The sequence below is a fragment of the Balearica regulorum genome, chromosome Z (genome assembly GCF_011004875.1).
Source record: "Balearica regulorum gibbericeps isolate bBalReg1 chromosome Z, bBalReg1.pri, whole genome shotgun sequence".
Classification (NCBI taxonomy): domain Eukaryota; kingdom Metazoa; phylum Chordata; class Aves; order Gruiformes; family Gruidae; genus Balearica; species Balearica regulorum.
The window spans coordinates 50,541,680-50,562,673 of NC_046220.1; the positions used below are offsets into that span (position 1 = coordinate 50,541,680).

The 20,994-nt window shown below is 38.5% G+C and overlaps 1 protein-coding gene across 5 annotated transcripts in view; it reads right to left on the reverse strand.

Annotated features, from left to right (window-relative positions):
• Nucleotides 1–4,245: 4,245 nt before the first annotated feature.
• Nucleotides 4,246–20,994, reverse strand: part of CNTLN (centlein) — a 207,257-nt gene continuing 190,508 nt past the window's right edge. For 4 of the 5 annotated variants that reach the window (XM_075740038.1, XM_075740035.1, XM_075740037.1 and 1 more), the window contains 3 exons: nucleotides 13,695–13,880; nucleotides 12,427–12,504; nucleotides 4,283–4,532 (listed from right to left, as the gene is read on the reverse strand). In XM_075740038.1, the coding sequence (XP_075596153.1) occupies nucleotides 4,431–4,532; nucleotides 12,427–12,504; nucleotides 13,695–13,880 (366 nt within the window). In that variant the 3' untranslated portion in view covers nucleotides 4,283–4,430. Of the gene's footprint in view, nucleotides 4,533–12,426; nucleotides 12,505–13,694; nucleotides 13,881–20,994 lie in introns of all 5 variants that reach the window. The other variant, XM_075740036.1, reaches the window with a different exon arrangement.

Genomic DNA, 20,994 nt, shown 5'->3' on the forward strand with positions numbered 1-20,994 from the left:
CTGCAAAATAAATAACAATTGCTGTATTGTCCATTCCTTGGAAAAAGTGGTAATAATTCTAGCTCCACCTGGGTTTAGGGATTTTGTTTTGCATGCTCTCTCTCTCTTCAGATGAAGTATATAATCTGTAGCATTCTGTGGTGGGTTGACCCTGGCTGAGGGCCAGGTGCCCACCAGAGCCGCTCTATCACTCCCCTCTTTCATTAGACAGGGGAGAAAAGGTAAAACTTACGGGTCGAGATAAGGACAGGGAGAGATCATTCTCTAATTATCATCACGAGCAAACCAGACCGAACTTAGAGAGGGAATTCATCTTATTTATTACTAAGCAAAACAGAGCAGAGGAATGAGAAAAAAACCAAAATCTTAAAACACCTCCCCCCACCCCTCCCATCTTCCCGGGCTCAACTTCACTCCCGGCTTCAACCTCCGCCCCCCCAGCGGCACAGGGGGACGGGGAGTGGGGGTTACGGTCAGTTCATCACGCGGTGTTTCTGCCGCTTCTTCATCCTCAGGGGGAGGACTCATTGTTCCCCCGCTCCAGCGTGGGGTCCCTCTCACGGGAGACAGTCCTTCACGGCCTTCTCCAACGTGAGTCTCCTCCACGGGGTGCAGACCTTCGGGAGCAAACTGCTCCAGCGTGGGTCCCCCACGGGGTCACAAGTCCTGTCAGCAAACCTGCTCTGGCGTGGGCTCCTCTCTCCACGGATCCACAGGTCCTGCCAGGAGCTTGCTCCGGCGTGGGGTCCTCCACGGGCTGCAGGTGGAATCTCTACACCCCCTCATCCTCCCTCCATGGGCTGCAGGGGGACAGCCTGCTTCACCATGGTCTTCACCACGGGCTGCAGGGGAATCTTGCTCCGGCGCCTGGAGCACCTCCTCCCCCTCCTTCTTCACTGACCTTGGTGTCTGCAGATGTTCTTACATCTTCTCACTCCTCTCTCTGGCTGCAAAAGCGCTCTCTAACTGTTTTTCTCTTTCTTAAATATGTTATCACAGAGGCGCTGATTGGCTTGGCCTTGGCCAGCGGCGGGTCCGTCTTGGAGCCGGCTGGCATTGGCTCTGTCAGACACAGGGGAAGCTTCTAGCAGCTTCTCACAGAAGCCACCCCTGTAGCCCCCCCGCTACCAAAACCCTGCCACGCAAAACCAACACATTCCACCCCTCGCCTCTGTGAATCACATATTTAAGAATTATCATTAAAATATACATTCAACACAAAACTTCACAAACACTAATCACATCAACAAAGAAAAAGAAAAAGAATTCCCCACACCAAAATCAAAACAACACTATCACAACACCAAACAAGAGTGGACAATCTACACACAAAATCTACCTCTAGTCCCTTCACCACTACATCACTCTCAAGTTACGTTCAGTCAATGTTTTGCCCGTTACCTCTTCCAATTACTATCCTTATCTCGATTTTCTCGTGCCCCACGTTGGGCGCCAAAAAAGACTGTGGTGGGTTGACCCTGGCTGAGGGCCAGGTGCCCACCAGAGCCGCTCTATCACTCCCCTCTTTCATTAGACAGGGGAGAAAAGGTAAAACTTACGGGTCGAGATAAGGACAGGGAGAGATCATTCTCTAATTATCATCACGAGCAAACCAGACCGAACTTAGAGAGGGAATTCATCTTATTTATTACTAAGCAAAACAGAGCAGAGGAATGAGAAAAAAACCAAAATCTTAAAACACCTCCCCCCACCCCTCCCATCTTCCCGGGCTCAACTTCACTCCCGGCTTCAACCTCCGCCCCCCCAGCGGCACAGGGGGACGGGGAGTGGGGGTTACGGTCAGTTCATCACGCGGTGTTTCTGCCGCTTCTTCATCCTCAGGGGGAGGACTCATTGTTCCCCCGCTCCAGCGTGGGGTCCCTCTCACGGGAGACAGTCCTTCACGGCCTTCTCCAACGTGAGTCTCCTCCACGGGGTGCAGACCTTCGGGAGCAAACTGCTCCAGCGTGGGTCCCCCACGGGGTCACAAGTCCTGTCAGCAAACCTGCTCTGGCGTGGGCTCCTCTCTCCACGGATCCACAGGTCCTGCCAGGAGCTTGCTCCAGCGCGGGCTTCCCACGGGGTCACAGCCTCCTTCAGGTGTCTCCACCTGCTCCGGCGTGGGGTCCTCCACGGGCTGCAGGTGGAATCTCTACACCCCCTCATCCTCCCTCCATGGGCTGCAGGGGGACAGCCTGCTTCACCATGGTCTTCACCACGGGCTGCAGGGGAATCTTGCTCCGGCGCCTGGAGCACCTCCTCCCCCTCCTTCTTCACTGACCTTGGTGTCTGCAGATGTTCTTACATCTTCTCACTCCTCTCTCTGGCTGCAAAAGCGCTCTCTAACTGTTTTTCTCTTTCTTAAATATGTTATCACAGAGGCGCTGATTGGCTTGGCCTTGGCCAGCGGCGGGTCCGTCTTGGAGCCGGCTGGCATTGGCTCTGTCAGACACAGGGGAAGCTTCTAGCAGCTTCTCACAGAAGCCACCCCTGTAGCCCCCCCGCTACCAAAACCCTGCCACGCAAAACCAACACACATTCACTGCTCTTATTTACTCTTAGTCCATAAGAGCGCTCTCTGTGCCCAGGAGATACAAAAATTTGCAGGTCCAGTAAAGTGACCTTTAAGTTACGAGAAAAAGGTACCCATCTGGGAAATTGTCTCAGAAAGCTATCTGGTCACCATGTGAATTAGCTAATGTTCCCTGCTTTTTCACTAAGTAAGTGCTAAGATCAGGACCAAGATCAGATGATCAGACTTGCACCAGCAGGTCTTGTGGAGCATGGAAATGAAGGCGAAGGGGCTGATCTTCACAGAGCTTTGGCCTCATGAAATTCTTTCCACTGCCCAGCAATAGATGCTATGTTGAAAATATTTTCAAATGCATTTTGCTGGGTTACTGAAAATCATACGAGTATGGTTCCCATTTATCTTCTATAATTTTTATTGGCATAATTTTATTTGCATAATTTTATTGGCATTGGAACCCATGTAAATTTTTAATTTCCATAAAACCCTGAGGCAAGTAGTTCCATAGTTCAATTCCCTTTTCATGGGAGCGGGTTCCTTCTGCTTGCTTTGAATATGTCACCTGGTAGTTTCATATGATGTCCCTTATTTCTTGCTTTGGATAAAGGTGGCAGTCAACCATTCCTAAGTATGTGTTTCTTTTAATATATGGGGCTAGTTCCAGGTCTTAATTTACAGGTGCAGGTGGAATATGTTTTCATGATTTTCAGTAATTCCAATAAACATTCTCTCAAGCCCTTGTTGCCACCAGGTGTAACTGAGCAGAAGTTTAGTGATGTCTTCCCTTCCTCATCCTTTTCTTAGAGACACTGAATAGTGAACTCCATACATTCAAAGCAGCACAATGACATCCTAGGAAAAGCACTGGGCTGACATGCAGAAAACTTTTCTGCTTATACTTCTATTAAGTGATCTTAGGCCAAATAGATCTTGCTTCTGATTCACCAACCAATATGAATAATGATAGTATCTGTTGAAAAAACCCCCTTGATATCCATAGGTGAAGAGCCATATATAAAAGCTAAATGTTATTACCACATGAATTCAGAAATCTAGGTCTTCAGTTTTTTCAAGTGGGTTGGTCCAGAGGAATACAAACTCTTAAGATCAAAGATGTGAAGAAGCAGCAATTATTTGTTAGTACTGCCAGAGATATCCTGGTGCAAACAACGGACTAAAACTCTATACCATTTTCCCAAGGAAAGTGAGGGCTTGCAGCTTGGTATTAGCTGAGAAAGAACTGGGATTACTAGTGAAAAAAACCCACAGTGGAAATAATTTCATTGTATTGAATTTTAAAAATATAATTAAATACATTGTACACAATACACTCCAACTCAAAAGAAAATACAGCTTTTCTCAGGAGTATTACTCTACATTGAATACTTTTTTTCCTACAATCATTTGTTTTCTCATTTTTTCCAATATAAAGAAAGCATATCATTTTATATAGCATGTATTGTAAAGCTGGGATTTACAACGAAGCTAAAAGAAATTAGGTATTCAAAATCCCAATGATATTCCCCATTCCTTTGTAAATCCTACTTCTACTGTTCTCACTAGTACAACCAGGAGTTACTTAGCTGCTTTCTAAATTGAACAGATTCATATTGGTCGTATCAAAAAACATCCTTTCCCTACAAAGCCTGCACTGGTGTTCACTGTTAATCCATTGAAAGGAAAATATTTTTTAACTTCACATTGATTTGCAGCAATTTTTGTCTTCAGGAATCAAACACTACACTTCTTTCTAAATAGGAATGTAATGAATTCCTCTTGTTCAACAATTAATTAGGTCACAGTTTCTACTTATGTATTGAACATGCATATTGACAGTTCTTTATGTGAAGAGGAAGGACATGAGGAAACAGCACACATATTTCAGTCACAATTTGCAATATCATACAGTCTGTTTCATGAGAGAACTGTACTCTTCTACCAACTTCTTCTTCTCATTTAATTTTTCCAGTATGGCATCCATTAAGTATGAGGCAAAAGGAAACTGAAAAGGAAACATAGTAAGAAAAATGGTCATCGAACTTTAGTTTCTTCATGTGAAAGACATTTATTAAATACCTTTAAACCATTAGATTGCACTTAGTTCTGAGAACTATCACACATGCACACATCTGATCTTTAAAGTTCACCTGCCTGGTTAGTGTCTGACAATTTGCTCTCTATCATAAAAATGATAAAAAGAACAGAGTAAAATGAAAAAAGATAAACGCCTTATTGAACAATTCATGCTTTACTGACCATGTTAATGATGTAAACTGCAGTACCAGCATCTCTGTCATTTATCTTCCATCAGCTGATCAATAAGAAGTTACAGTCATTTCTAGGGCATACAGAAATGGTTGTGTATGTTCACAACTCTCAGGAGGATGAGACAGAACTACTAGTATAGTTCTCAATACTGTGGCAACTGACTTAGTCTCACATGTGAAAACTTGTAAATAAAAAATCCCAAAGCAAACAAACCCCAAAGCCCCAAAAGCTCCAATTACATTGATTTGGATATGACACAAACGTCTGCTCCTCTGAAACACAACACCAAAAAATTGCATTTACATATTTAGAGACAAAAGTGAAAATCTCTTTTATATCTCCTCCAATAGAAAAGATGTATTTGCACAACTGATGTCTTCAAAGGAAGAGATTAGGTATACTTTTCAGTGTCATTGCTTTAATGCTTAAAGAGGTTTTCTCTCACAGGCTTGGTGCATCAGTGCACTGTGCACTGGGGAGTACTTTTGGACAAAACACGAGTCATTGCAGATCCACGCAGAGAGTGGTTGGTGCCGTGCTAGAGGAGAGCAGAACGGCTTTCATTCACTCTTGGAAAGCCTCTGTCAGCTTTCCTGAACTCCTGGTTAGACCAGCAGTGACCGAGGAGTCAGTCCCACACTAAAAGTAACAGCTGATGCTCATAGCAGAAGGAGAGATAATTTTACCTTAATAAGGTCACCAGAAATAAACTATTAAATTATTACAATATTAAATTATTATTAAAATATAGCAGTTGGTTGAGCAGGCCAATCACCAGCTTCCTCTATTTTCACAACTGTAGTTCGAGGCAATACTGTTGCATCTAGAATCACTCTATAGTTCTGCACTCGAGTATCGCTGCTCTGATTTTATTTTTTCACTTCTGTATTCCATCTTAAAGAGAAAACTATATGATACTTATACCAGATAGAGTACTGCCTATTTCCTAGATACATGAAACAAAATATATCAAACAAACAAACCCAAATGCAAAAATACATAAAATACAAATGCTGGTGTGATGTCGGAACTGATACACTGATATGAATCTACATACTGATATGTACTCGTAATTACTAACAAGTCAGAAAAAAAATATCTAAAATGGTAGCAAGGAAAATCTTGTTAACAGCAAGCATCTATCATGAAGTGACTGTAATGGCAATCCTGCATGTTGCTCAAAAGTCATTTTGCAGTTACAGAAAAAGGACGATAATATGCACTATTTCCCTTTTCTACAGGAAAGGAGGTTTTGAAGGGCTGGTACTTGCTGGCCAGACATGTCTCCATCTGTCAAAAATAACTTCTGTTTATGGTAAGAATTTTCTAGTAGTCATCTACACATGTCAGCTTTCTCCTGCATGCTATTGTGATGACTTTTTGGGGAATAGATGGATCCAATTCACTGAGCACAAATCTATTCAGAGTAATATAAGACATAATCTTATCTGAAATTCTGTGACACTTACTTGCTACTGTGCTTTAAAAACACTGACCCCAGCATCCTGTTCACTCTAATTGCTCTCCCTCCTTGTCTAAATATGTTTTTTATGAGAACACTATACCATTACCTCAAAGTCTCTAATTCTTCTTGCCTAGCTTGACTACATTCATTTCTGATACATTTCACCTCCTTAATGTTGTGCCTGAGATGAATGGTTTCTTATTGATGTCTCTGGCTCATATCATTCTAGCTACATTTTACTTGCTGCTCACTACTCTCTGTGGCTTCCATGCCATAGCAAAGTGATCTTTCAAGAACTCTTTCCATTTAAATCATTCATTTAAATGAAGAGCACTTGAAAGTTGAATGTGATGTAATTCTTTCAACATTTGTTGGTTTCAGAGTAAAAGTGCTGTATGTTTTTATCTGGTTTTCTTTCCATACAGGCAACCAGAACTCAATGATCTCTACAGTCTTCATCTTTAATAGAAGCCTGTCAGATTTACTTTTAATGATGGCTCTGTAACTATCCTGGGAAGCTTCCCTCTACACTTCTCCCCAGAACTTCACAACCATTGAAGATATCTCTACTCCAAAGTATTCATCGCAACTTCCAAACCTGCCATATGCTTGGGGAAGGCTTTGGGAGTTCAGTGAGTGCTAAGCGCACACCTAAGGAGTGAAAGCTTGTTTATACCACTGATAATTATATATTTTAATACAGAATGATACTTCCTTCCAATGGTTCACAGTTATCTGTGCCACAATCAATTTATGTGAACACTAAGCATTAACAATGATGGCGATCCTAAATCAGTACATTATGGTAGGCTTGAAGAGAAGTAGTATTTAATTGATTTGTATCAGTTCAGAAAATTTGAAAGTGCAAACTACATGCACTTAAAGATTTTTTATTTATTTATCAGAATTAGGGATTTCTTCTTTGATACTAGAAAGCCATATGCATGAAATAGCATATACCAGACATATCTGGGTGTATGGATCACTCTGAGGCAATATGATCCTAAAGGTTCAGGAATGCTGATAGTTATTTCTATTTCTTTCACCTATTTATTCTGACCTTGAGTATACTTCTTTTAGAGATCCCTTCCATAAAAAATAAACTAGTAATATTTATTGACCTTACACGACAACAAGAAGTCTTGTTCCACACATGTGCATAAATATACACTGATCTGGCAGTGAAAAGACTCATAATGAATGCAAGGCAGTGTTGTTGTTCTAATGAGGCATAGTGTCTCCATTCACAGAGTACAATATTACTTGGCCTCTGCTTCACAAAGTCTAAAATGCGTTAACATAAAAATAAAAGTATTTAATACACAAATCAGTGGTTACACCTATTTTAAATCTCCCCGTAGGGATAATCATTTCCCAACAAAACTGCAGAGCTGCCTCAAATTGAATTAAGTGAACCACAAACAAAAACCTGAAATAAAACTAAAGATATTCAGATTACAATGATCAAACCCTCCTAATTTCATTATAAACTAAAAGTCAAAGTCTACAAAAAAATTAGAGAAATGCTTCACTTCATTATTGTTCTTTGTCCATTCTGCTTTGTGATGGCTGTACATACATGATTATATACATATGTATGCACCTGTCTGTATTCTTATCCTGAGTAATCAAGCCAATTTCTCCTTGGTTTCAGTCCAGGAAAAGTGATGTAATGTGGTTTTGTTTGTGTGCATGAGATAAAACATAGATTTATACCATAATGGATTGTCAATGCACAGGACTGAGCTCTTATTCTTGTAATGACAAGAAAATCATGGTTACGTTCTGATGGTCTGGTATCAGTGTTAATGGTGCCCAGGATATGGTTCAGACTGCACTGGTGCTGCTTTTTAAGCTGCAGGTACTTGAAACACCCGGCAATGGTGGCAGTGGTGAGTGTGTGCAGGTGCGTTTGTGCATGGGTGAATACATACGTGTGTGTGTGTGTGAGTAGGGGACAGGCAATGAGCAGAGACCTGTTCAAAGAGAAGGAGAAGACAGACAGAGGCCGGAGAGCAACTAATGAAAGCAAAGCGGGTGCGTTCCAACCCAAGAAGTCTGAAAGGAAATAATCATAGCTGTTAGTGCACATTCCCAGATGACACCAGAGGAAACCTGTATTTAGAAGCCAGTGCAAATCCTAAAAAGGGGTTGGGGAAAATCCCTACCAATGAAGAGTGAATATACTGTTCCAAACCCTGTTCTAGAGATGGGTTATACACACATCTACAGAGCACCCACAGAACAGAGGGGAGATTTTCTGGAAGTTTTGACCATTGGAATATGATTTGTAGATTCATAATGAAGTCATGAGAGAAAAGATTTTATTAGGCAGCTTTGTTTATGTGAGATGTGATATCCTGAGGAGTACATGAGGAGGGAGGAAAGGCAAGTGCTGCTGTGTATCTGACAAGGCATGTGCTAAATCAATGCTGTCATTTGGTTCAATGCTTGGAAGAGTTAGGCAGATGATTTTTATTTTAAAATAGTTCTTGGAGACTGCAGGCAGTAATCTAGATTGGGCTAACAATGCTGTACTCACATACAAAATTATTAACAGATAGTTCCAAGATGCTGTTCCTTACAATCAGTCACAATGAAGGAAAGCCTTGGGTGGTACAAGAAATCTTGTATAAGCTATGTGAAAAGAAGTCATTCTCTTGATTGAGCTGTGTAAGTTTCCCATGATGGGCAAAAGCTAGAGAAGATTGCTGGGGTTTGGTTTTTAGGTGTTTTGTTTGGTTGGTTTTATTTTTTATTATAAAAATAGAGTGCTACTATACTGTACCAGGCCCCAATAATAAGACATACACACCCAGATGTGAGGGACAAAGTAGGTAGAAGCCTCATCACTTGCCATGCAAGCTGTAAACACACATACATATTGATAACCATACTTGTTTCCTCCTCTCCCAAATACCGTGAACTGCTGAAAACTCAATGGTCTATGATGTGATACTTTTCCCAGCTTCTCACTCCCATGCCCAATCACTAATCCATAGTCAGTTCAATGTCTCTGTACATGACTCAGATTCCCCTGTGCAGGTAGCAGATATCTGCATGCACTCCTGTGAAGCCTCTCCACATACTGGTTCTTCATAGGCAAGACAACCTTTTACCTTTTATCCTAATGTCAGTTATTAAGATGTTTCATTTTTATACTTTAATGAGAACACTCTAGTCATCAGGTGCTAATGTACAAATACAAAAAGACAACTGAAAAAACACTTCAAGCTGTTGGTTTAGACAGTAAGTGACTTCTACCAGCTCTGTAGAATTCAGAATATGACTGTACTTTTCGATTAGACCTTTCCCATTTACAGAATAACATCCTGATCTAGGGTTGTCTCTTATCAAATTGTAAGCTTCTTAGCAATGGTATAGTTTCTACACATGTGCTTCTACAGTAGTTGATAAAATAAGGACACAAACTCTGACTGGGGTCTGTGACCCTCAGGAATGCAAAAATATTTATCACTGAAATATTAACATTCTTGTAAAGTTGACAGAAATTAGAATTTTTCCAAGTCATAAGAGTACGGAAAAGAAAGGTACAGATGAAGTGTAAAACAGAGGTGTGCTATCCTTTATCATTACACTTTAGGGAATCCATAAAATGACAGTAAAAAGCAACTAGTGCTTCCCTCAGTCCCCTCCAAAATTCTAATGCAGCAGTAAAATGGCGTATGTCAGTAATAAAAATAAAACGTCTATGACATTTTAAATGTTATCGTACTGTCACAGTGGAATAAAATTAGCTTGAAGAATGATCTAAAGGGATATGATGCAGTTCATTATGTATAACAGCAACAGCAGCAGTTTCCCAGTGTTCATAAAGGTTTCTCCATTAAATTTACCTCCAGTCAATAATTAGGAGTCCACAAATAAACCTAGGCAATTAAATCAATACTGCTGGGCAATTATGTTCCAAAGTTCTAGCTAGATGGCACAAAAAGACACTATATCAAAATGCAATATTAAGTGATCTGATGCAATTTTCGACTGAATATTCTCTCAGAATAACAGAAAAGGGCAAGCCTGCATCTTTGTTCAAGATGCAAATGGGTACACAGTTTGCCAACCTAAGCAGCCCATCACGAGCAAAGTCCTGACAGAAAGCTTTCATTTCACCATGAGCTTTAGTTTTCAGATCAGAAATATTACCAATGCCTACTAAAGGAAACCACAACCAAACTCTCTACAAGATACAAGTTAAGCATTTTAAAGGGCTTAGGACTCTTCCATGAGCTGCTCCCAAAGAGAGACCAAGAAATCTTAGCAATTTCCATCCATGTGACTTAGCATGGACAGAAATGAAAAGCAGAGCTGGCTGCTCCCAAAAAGCACTAATCCCCTTGCAATTCTAAACATGGTCATCTTGCCAAGAATTACTTTTACCCTCAGAGCTCCTTCTGAGGAACCCCACAAGATGGAGCAAAAATCACTGAAAACCACTGTTAACTTGTACACAAACTGATACGGCTAAGAGCAATGAGCTCCTCTATTCTTAGCTAACATTTCCAGTTCTAATATAGCTGGTTACATAGTCAACAACGCCCTCACTCTCCATGCCTTGTTTTTTGCTGTCTGTCTATATCAGATGAAGAGAAGTGATAAAAATCTGCTTAGGATTTGTTAATGATCTGCCAAAGAATGATAACAGAAAATAATGCAAGAATTCTTTGTCATATTCCATGAATCTGAGTCCTGTTTTGGTGTCCATAATATGGACAGAATCTTGAAATTTATGGATTTTTTAAAAAATTCTTAAGGTGCTTTAGTGAATAGAAATATTTGTGCTTTTACAGCTGAGTTTCATGTAACACTACAAGGTTAAATTAAACTGCCAGGATTTCTGACAAAGCCAGTAAAAGCAAACTGATATTTCCATCTCCTCCACTGCAGCAATTAAGCAGTCTTAATGGTAGTAAGTTTCGATAATGCAAGAGGGAAAAACTCTCATTTCTTAAAAATGTGGTCATAGGACACAATCTAGACACAAAAGCTATTAATGATAAAATGTATAAAAATGTATGTGATATTTCCATTGAAATGGCTTTCAAAATATTTTCAATCATTCACATTCTTAATCGAAATGAACTACATTGCTAATGGACCCATGCTAGTGAATATGCATTAGGAACACTGGATTTATAAATCAAATTTTATTTCTTTTCAGACATCAGCTACCTATCATCTGAATAACGGAAACAACTTAAATACAATGGAAAAGTTTCAAGAGTCAGTGTATGTTGTCAGCAATGTCCAAACAAAAGCTGAGTATGGCTAGAAAAGCAGGGCTCTCACCTGCCAATAAACTGCCCTTGATCACTTACAAGAGGGGAGCATCCCAGCAGACTCTGTGTGTATTAAAAAAAAGACTTGAAAGAGAAGAAAAAGTATCACACAGGTCACAGCGGCAGTCTCAATGGACCCCTCAGGGATTTCTGCTAGTCTCAGCCTTGTCATCCTCTATGCAGCTTTCCTCTCTGCCCAGAAAATGTCGATAGGAAAATGTTTGAGGGGCCTCTGGTGGAAATTTTTTCATTCTTTCTGCATTGACAGGATGCCAAATCAATATTTACTTCCCACTAACAAGCTGCTCGAGGTCTCAGTAGAAAATATTGTAGAGAATGCGGGAAGACACGATAATAAACAGCTGTCTGGCTATGAGGAAAACATGAATTGACTGGAAACAGGTCCACAGTAAAAGGTCACTGAAACCCATGAACTCCTCAGGTGTCCATATCAACTGCTAACTTTAAAGACACATAATAAAAAATCTCTTTTTCCTAAGAGGTATGAGAGAATGGATCCTGCTCACTCTAGCAAGCATTACACACTGTTTCAATAATTCAATTAACACATTTGCCAAGATCTGTACCAGTTTTCTCCAGCATTGTTTCACTGGTTTCACCTGTTATGTTTGCTATCACAAATCCTTGGTTAGCATCTCTTCAGTTTTATACAGTGACTCTTATTTTAAAAGAAATAAAAAGGAAATGCTACAAAACAAGGATTTTACGTTCCCTCATCACAGTTTAGTTTGGGACCATCAATTGCAACATAATTACAAATGCAACAGATTAACTACAACCTAAAACCACTTAGCTACTGAGAGTAGAAAGTTATAATTCATTAAGGGAAGATATAAATTTAGCACCTGTGCTTCAAGAAGTTTCTGTATATACTGCAGCCATTCTTTATCTTTTTCAAATTCCATTTTTGTCTTTGCTGTTTCCTAAAAATAGAAAAAATATTTAGACATAGACACAATATTTTCACACCACCTGAGAAGAACATAATGAACAATAAAGGAAATATATAACTGGATGTACATTAAATAAACAGCATGTGGAAGTGGCAACTATGATTGCAAAACTAATTATCTGAAGCATATCCACCAAGTATGAGGGCTCTGTTAAATTTACAAACCTATCCTTGTCTGTGCGTGTCCCTAGAAGCATGCATGGCATGTTCTTTTCACATGGACATACAGGTGATCTATGGGTAAATTTTACAATTTCACTGTAAAGGTTCCTGACTCTGTGCACTGATAAATGGAATATATATCTAAAATCTGTGTAGTGTAAATTCATCACCTGTATTTTAAGTTTGTTTTCTATTTATGGAAAGTCCTTTTTATTTGTATTTATGAATGGAATCCATATCAGTGCATACACATACAGTGCACTTTTATTTAACCAACGTGAAAACTCTCTTTTGTGACTTCTGTAATGCAAAGCTCCAATAAGGTTAAACCTAACTCATCACCTGAGTACTGCTACAGCCCAATAATGGTCAACTCCTAGACATTCTTATTAAAGTAACTGTACAGGCTTTATTGTGTATTATTTGATCAGGGCTAAATAAATCTGGGTAAGAAATCCTACTACTGTACCTATTTAATAGAGGGTGATTTGATGCAACACTATCAGATATTTCATAGTAAAATTTATGATAGAATCAACAAAAAAAGGCAATGGATTCCCCCAGAAACCATCTGTTTATAGAAATACCTTTAACAGGTATCACAATTCAAGAAAGGAAGCATCAACGGAATCAATCTGGCACAGCAAGACACATTCTATTTTTGTTTTCATTAATGCAGAAGTCTATTTAAAATGTATAACCCTGCCAAATAGTGTCATGAAAAAGGAAACGACGAAGGATTTTCAAATAATGTCTCTATATCTACATGCTGAAAACAGTATATTTATATTTTATTTATGCAGGCCCAAAGCCTTGCCACCTTATGAGTCTCTAACCTGACCTTTTCCTTAAAATCCAACTGTTCTGTTCTTTTTGTGCTGGATGCTGCATAATGAAATTCCAGTCTTTATCTGGAAATTCTTTTCCTCAAGACATGAAATATACAGCATCTTCTGATCTAGCCCCTTTTTACTTTTAAGAGTCCTTAAAATAACTTACCTCATCATCTTCTACTTCTAATATTTCCTCCAGATCAGTTGTTGAAACATTAAGAATAGATGCTGCCAACTGAACAGACTCTTGGGAAAGACCCTTTTGGCACACTCCCACTTCTCCAATTTTTTTTGCCTGTTTGATTTTTGTTCTCAGCTCTTGTATGCTGTGCTGTAACTCTCTGGTTAGAGCCTGGAAGATGCAAGTAAAAAATACTCCGTTCTAATTTTTCTTAAAGTGCAAACACTATGGAAAAACCAGTATCATTTAGACTAAGCTCCATTAGATGGGAATTATGTTCATTCTGTGTTATTGGTTCAATACGATATGTGCTGTAATAGTAAATAACATGATATTTAGAACACAAAATATGAATTAATACATTAAACTGGAAAATATTCTTAAATATAGATACAATTTTTTTGTTGTGTGTCTTTAGCGAAATAACTATATTCACAATGCCATCAACAGTAAGACAAAGCAGCTTCTGCAGAATCAATTAAAAATCCTTTCCTGACCCAGTCTACCAGAAACGTTCTTGAAATAACAACAAAAGTGTCAGGCTTTACTGTGGTCAAATAGAGATCTTTTTAAAGCTTATTCATACCTGACTCCATGAAGAAACACCAGTATATCTCTTTATTCAAAACCTGAAATTTTGGTTCCCACCAAGACAGGGTAATTCAAAACTCTCCTGCCTACCAGTTCTTCCCAATACAATTTCTACAATTAAATCATCACAGTAGTGGTTATCCATTGCTGATAAGCAGCATACCCTCGGAGCGGATAAGTCCACTGTGTTATTATTCAAAGCTTGCATAGGAGGGGTTGTACTCACTATGCAGCTGGCCCATGCAGAAGGACTCGGCAGGCCAGGCAGTCTGTTCACAAGGATGCTCTTAGCAGATCATATGTGTTTTAAACAGATACCAGCTTAGGTGGCGGGAGGAAGACCAGGTGCCAGACCTGAACCATGGAATTGATCTTTAACCCTGTCTTTCACAAGGTCCGAGCAGGGGTACCGAGAGAAGCCTCAATTTTAGATCCCATTTCTGCTGTTGAAGACTTTTAGTTAGTTTTAAGCAAGAACTAGAACTTGATAGGATGTCTAATGCTGCTAATGCTGCATAATTCAACTGCCTTTATTATCATTACTACTATTACTAATGACTAATAAAGCCAATAATAACAAGGGACAATTTTTCTATGATCATTTCTGAAATGTGGTATACATTATTAAGCCAGAAAGATGCATGCAGCTTAAAAGAAATTCAAAAGAGCAAAATAGTATTAGAAGGCAACTGTTTCAAAGGTTTAAATGATAGCAAAGGAGAACCATTACCTGGAGTGGAAAAAATGAATTACAGGGATTTAGTAAAACTGATGTAAAAAACTAGGAAAAGTGAAAAATAGTGAGATGACTAGACAGAAAATTGTACTTGTGGTTAACAGAAAAGAAGGAACCCAGCACGGGTGAGGCCACTCACCTTGTTTATTTAAAACTACAATAAAAAAAGAAAAGTATGAAATACCCTCCTGAAAAGAATTTGTTGACCTGAATGAAAGCTGAATGGAATCCATACCTGATTTTGGTTTATGTTCCCCAACACCACACAAGTACTGAGCTTGAATAATTCCTTCTGCAGCTGAACATGAGCCAAACTGCACAACAAAGAATTGATGGTTCAAGGTCCTACCTCTCCTATCCTAAAGTTCTCCGCTTTAGTGAAATAACACTATACATTAGTATAAATCATCAGTTGTACAACTGAAGTTATTTTGTTTCCATATTTATGCAACTATGACAAAAGTATTTTGTAAAAAGCAGAACAAGACAATTTTATGTCAAAATTGTTGGCTGACAGACAAGAGCAGTAACTCATTGTCAGAAGATCCTCCTAGCATATTCAACTTCCATGACTCAGGCAGAACTATGATTGTCAACACAGACACCTTGGCTGAGTTTAAAATGAGAGAATAACGTTTTCTTTCAATCATCATATGTGGGCCTCATCTTATTAAACTATCTCTCACCAATAGCTGATAAACTCCTGAAAATTATTTTTCTGCAGAATGCCTTCAACTCATAGAAACTGACTGCAGAATTATGAAGCCTGTTTATTGGCATTTGGGGTAAAGTACTCTACAGTCTCTAGTGTATTCAAAATACAGTCATTAGAGAGCATTTGCTAATATATTTCAAAGAAAGCACAACAGATTCATCCAATTCCAAGATTCATTTATTTTTCTACCACTTCCCAACTTAACATTTTTCTGTGTTTAGCTAAAATTTAATTATTAAAAACAAAATTACCCTACCACAAATTTGGGGAGAGGAAGTACAATGAAATATGTCCCATTTTCTGATTCAAGTTTGGGTCCCTCCATCCACAGTATTTACAACAAAATCTTGTACATAGACCTGTTTGCAAATACAGAGCTTAGAGGAAAGAAGAAACTCGACATGTTTCTTGGCCCAAGAGCTAGGGCAACTTGGACCAAGCTCATAGAAGGAAACAGACTAAGAGAGGAGCAAGTCTCAAGTAGAAAAGCACACACTATGAAAAAGAATTACAGATAAATCACAACATGCTTTTGTAATATTTGAAATGGTACAACAGTAAATTGGCTCCTGCACTATGTAGGAGATGTATTTGACAACGGAAAAATAAGCTCAGCTGTACATTTTTCAATCAAATTGAATCAGCTACTCAAATTTTAAAAGTAAGGAGATCTCTCTCAGACATGGGTGCTCAGATGCTTGAAGATGCGTATTTGTATACTGATGCAAACAGGAAATGTAAATTAAAGGAGTAAAATATCAAGGAAATTAACTGCAAAGCCACATGGAAAGACTACAAATAATGATAAATAGCTGAGGACAGACAAACAAAAAGCATGATAATAAACAAAGTTAAACATTCATTTGAACATCTCAGACAACACACAAACATTGCCACGCAATAGTCTTACTATACTATTAGATAAATTTTATTGGTATATCCAAACTCCAAGAGTTTCATGATGAATGAACAAGCTGATAGCAATAGCAACAGTGGAACCTAGAAACTGCAACTCCACTGTGCCTGTCTTTTAGTTCAGGGTTCCAGAAAGGCCCTGAAGAATCTGTAGCAGCAATTTTAAAAAAAAAAAAAAAAAAAGAAAAAAGGAGGGGGAAGAATAAAAGAAAAAAGAAAAAAAGAAAAAACAAGAAAAAAGAAAAAGGAAAAGGAAAAGAGAAAAAGGGAAAGAAAAATGAAGTTTAAACAAAAATCAAGGAAAGAGAAAATTACCACTAGTAGGTTTTAAACTTATAAGCATACATAGGTGATACACACTGCCTGCAATGAAATCAATCCAGAATATGACTTCAGTACTACATTGGTGTGTGATAACAATGCCTTTATTAGTACTAGTAATACTAGGATTTGATCTTTTCTCTTTGTTTTTCTTTTGTGTCAAATCTAGGGGATATTTTGTTAGTAAAGACATTTTCCCAACTTAGATGTTACCGTTATTCCTGTGGGGGACACTTAGCTGCTACCAGCGAACTAGAGCAGGAATGCCTGATTAATTCCTGAAAACAAATCTACAACACATTTTGTTAGACCAGTGCAATCGCTACTGGTCTGACTAGGTGGGGAAAAAAAAAGCGCTTAAAATTCTAACAACATGAGCTTAAAGTACTCGTCTCTTTTTAATCAGTAGCAATTGCTGTATTATCTACCAACTCCATATGGTTATATAGTATATATTACATCTGCTGGGTTGCATACAGTTCTAAAATATCTCCCTCGCAAGCCTTTTTACTTTATTTTCACAACCCAGAATATTCATTCTAAGGACAATAGTTTTCGATTTTGGTCTCAGCATGCAAACACTTCTTAGCACTGTAACTTTTACCAGTTTTGAGATATATAAAGACAAAGGTATTCTTTCCTTTAAAAGGTCATATTTAATTAAAGACTCAAAGAAGCTGTGGTGATACACAGACCCTGACAACACACTATTAATAGGGTCTTTACATCCCAAAAAGCTCTGACACTAGTTGATCCTGGAATTGATACAAATTGATCAATGGCCCCAAGTAATGCCATATGACCAAGTCAATGCCTAAAATTATTCTCATAATTACCATGTTAATTTACACACTTTATTGTTATTGTTTGTAGTATAATAAAACTTAATGGCCCCAAGACAACCGAAGTCTGATGCTAGCACTGTAGCTATGTATAGCTAGATTTCAGACTTGCACTGGTGCAGATCTCATGGCAGAAGCCATGGCTCACATTAGTTATGGAAAATTTTAAGCTTTACTGTACTTTGTACAATAGTAATAATGCTGTGCTGGGTCTGGCTGGGATGGAGTTAATTGTCTTCTAGCAGTGCAGAGTTTTGGAGTTGTGACTAAAACAGTATTGGTAACAGACCGGCTATTGCTGAGCAGTGCTTGCACAGCGTCAAGGCCTTGTCTGTTTCCCACCCTGCTCCCTCAATGAGTAGGCTGGGGTGCACGAGAAGTAGGGAGGGAACACATGACCTGAATTGACCGAGGGGACATTTCATACCATATAACATCTTGCTCGACAACAAAAACTGAGGGGGATGAGGGATTGGTCTGGCCGGTAGCCACTGCTCAGAGACTGGTTGGGCATGGGTCTACATCCCTTGGGGGTTTTTTCCCCTCTTCCCTTCACTTATTAAACTGTCCTTCCCTAAAAACACAAGTTTTCTAATTTTTGCTCTTGGTATGCTCTCCCCAGTCTCGCCGGGGGCAGGGAGTGAGCAAGCAACTCAAAGTACACATTGTCTGGAAGAAACACTTCACTTGATGACCTGTAAGAGTTCCATTTTACATAAAGATAGAGAAATTGCAGTATGTATATACAAAATAATGTGACACTGCAGTTGCACCTACAACCTGACTTTCCACACCCACTAATACAAGGAAATCTGAACATACATGAGCATAACTAAGGATCTAACAGACAAGCTCTGAAAAATTAATTGAAGTGTTTTAAAATATTACCAGCCTCTTCTATCCTTGTGGCAAAAGCTATCTCCAGTTTGCAGTCCAACACCCTAGCCCAATTCTGCCTTCTTCATGGCTCTGAGTTATGGATAACAGACTATGAACTAGAAAAGGTGAATTCAGTAATATCCCAAACCTAATTATCGTAAGAACATCTGGAAAAGTGTAGACAGATTTGCACAGTATCGTTTTTCAGCTACCAAAGCTAGGCCCACCATGGCTTTCCTGACAAAGCCCTTGAGTCAAACAGTATAAAAGAGGCCTCATGATTTTGGTATGTGAACACAAAACTCAGCTTCCAGGCATTTAGAACTGCAGACCCAAAAACCAGTTAAAACGCAATAAGGAAGAAGAATATTAAGGTACAATGACAGAAATGAGAAACTGTGTTGCATAAAATTTGATAATCTGATTCCTATCACAGGTAAGATTCAAATTTGTACAACTGTGCTGGCTTAAGTTGTGTTGCTCCTGCTTGCTGTTAGGATAACAGAGGGGAGAAAGTCTCACTTAGCTGGCAACTGTTTAAACACTACATTTCTCCACACTTCTCCAAAATACTTTTGCTACCAATCTCATCCTACATCCTCTACCAAAATACCATTCCTTCTTGTTTCAAAACCATTGAAAACAAATGATTTCTTTATAACAATTTATTTTGAAGTACAAAATTGAGACTGTTCTTTTGACTGCATTTTCTTAACCAGCTCCAGGTGTAGAAAACCATAGGGAAGAATATTAAAAATATTTCAACCTATATTTGATATTTATAGGAAAAGGAAATTAAATACATTGTGCTATGTCCTAAAAGATAGCTCAATTTGTTTACGGATTAATATAAAAGTGATCAGTTTTTAATTTTTGAGTGTTTTCACAACAAACTATTTAAACAAAGATGCAGCAATGAACTTATTCTGGCCAATTACACTGTAGTTTATATTTCTATAGAGAAGTACACAATATATACCTAAGAGTATACTTTTGTGTTTTAAAATTCCCTTCATGATTCAAAATTAGGAGTTTTGTATTACTGGTCAGCTTTTTCTCTTTTTTTTCCCCCTAATCCTCCATGTATAACTGTTTAGCTATCACATTTTCATTTATGCCTGAAATCTTGTCTTAAAAATCTGTTTCTTTTCATAGCATTCCTTGTAACATAGCTTTAGGTAAAATGAAGCCTCTCTTATTGTATCACTTGGGCACCTCATTTATAGAACACACAGCAGATACTTACTGATATGAGGGACATTTGGTTGTATATAATATTACTGCTTTACAGTTATCTAATCTCTCCTGTACATTAAGCTTTAAGACTGTCAAAAACTCATTGCAGACCCAAATATTTTCAGACTGATGCTTTTTTTTTGTTATCAGCAAACACTCCATAGTTTTCATTGTGCTGTTGCTAAATTTTCAAGACAATTACCATGTTTTGTGACCTATAACAGGAAAAAAATAATAGTTTTCTTTATAGCAGAGAATGAGTTGAGATATGTATAATCAGTGTGGGATGACAGGCAGAATATTTCTGTCAAAATATATTGGTTTCTAAAATTATATTTATGTGAAATGGGCAATAATAATAATTTAAAGTCCTATTTACTTCAGCATTTAAGTCCTACCTCATTTACATTAATTTTTTCCCTGCTGTAAATTCTTTGGTTTCAACAGAATTACCTCTGATTTACACAGGTGCTAGCAAAACTAGCATAATTCCTTTAAAATATAATATATTACAGTTAGTTACAGAGGAAAAAAAAAGGCACTGAGAGAGATTAGAGCTCCACACATGTGTAGTAAGAGATGCCTGGGATCTCAAAGAGTTTATTATCTGAACAGTTAGGGCAGACAAAGTCAGCACAATTATACCAGACATGGCAAACAAAGAATATTCAGGGCAGATCAAGAAATACTGAGGTGAAGCAGCACTCCAAAGGTCACATAGCAGGCCATCAACCAAGATGTGAAGACCACCAAGATTTCCTGATACTCAGTTCAGTGTCTGAGGTTATGCTATCCTTCTGCAGAAACACACGCAAAGTATAAAAGCTATAAACCAAATGCCTTGTGTAATACCAGTGCACTGCTGAAACAAACGTGTTTGAAACCTAATTTAAGAGGTCAGCTGTGGCGTTCCTTATCCTCTTAAAAAAAATCCATAAATTGTATCAACTGTGTTTTCTTAAAATACTGTCACTTGTTTTTTATGATCCCACCCTCCTAGAGCTCTTCCCACCCCTCTGTAGTTCTCCCAGCATGTGCACTGGGGAATCC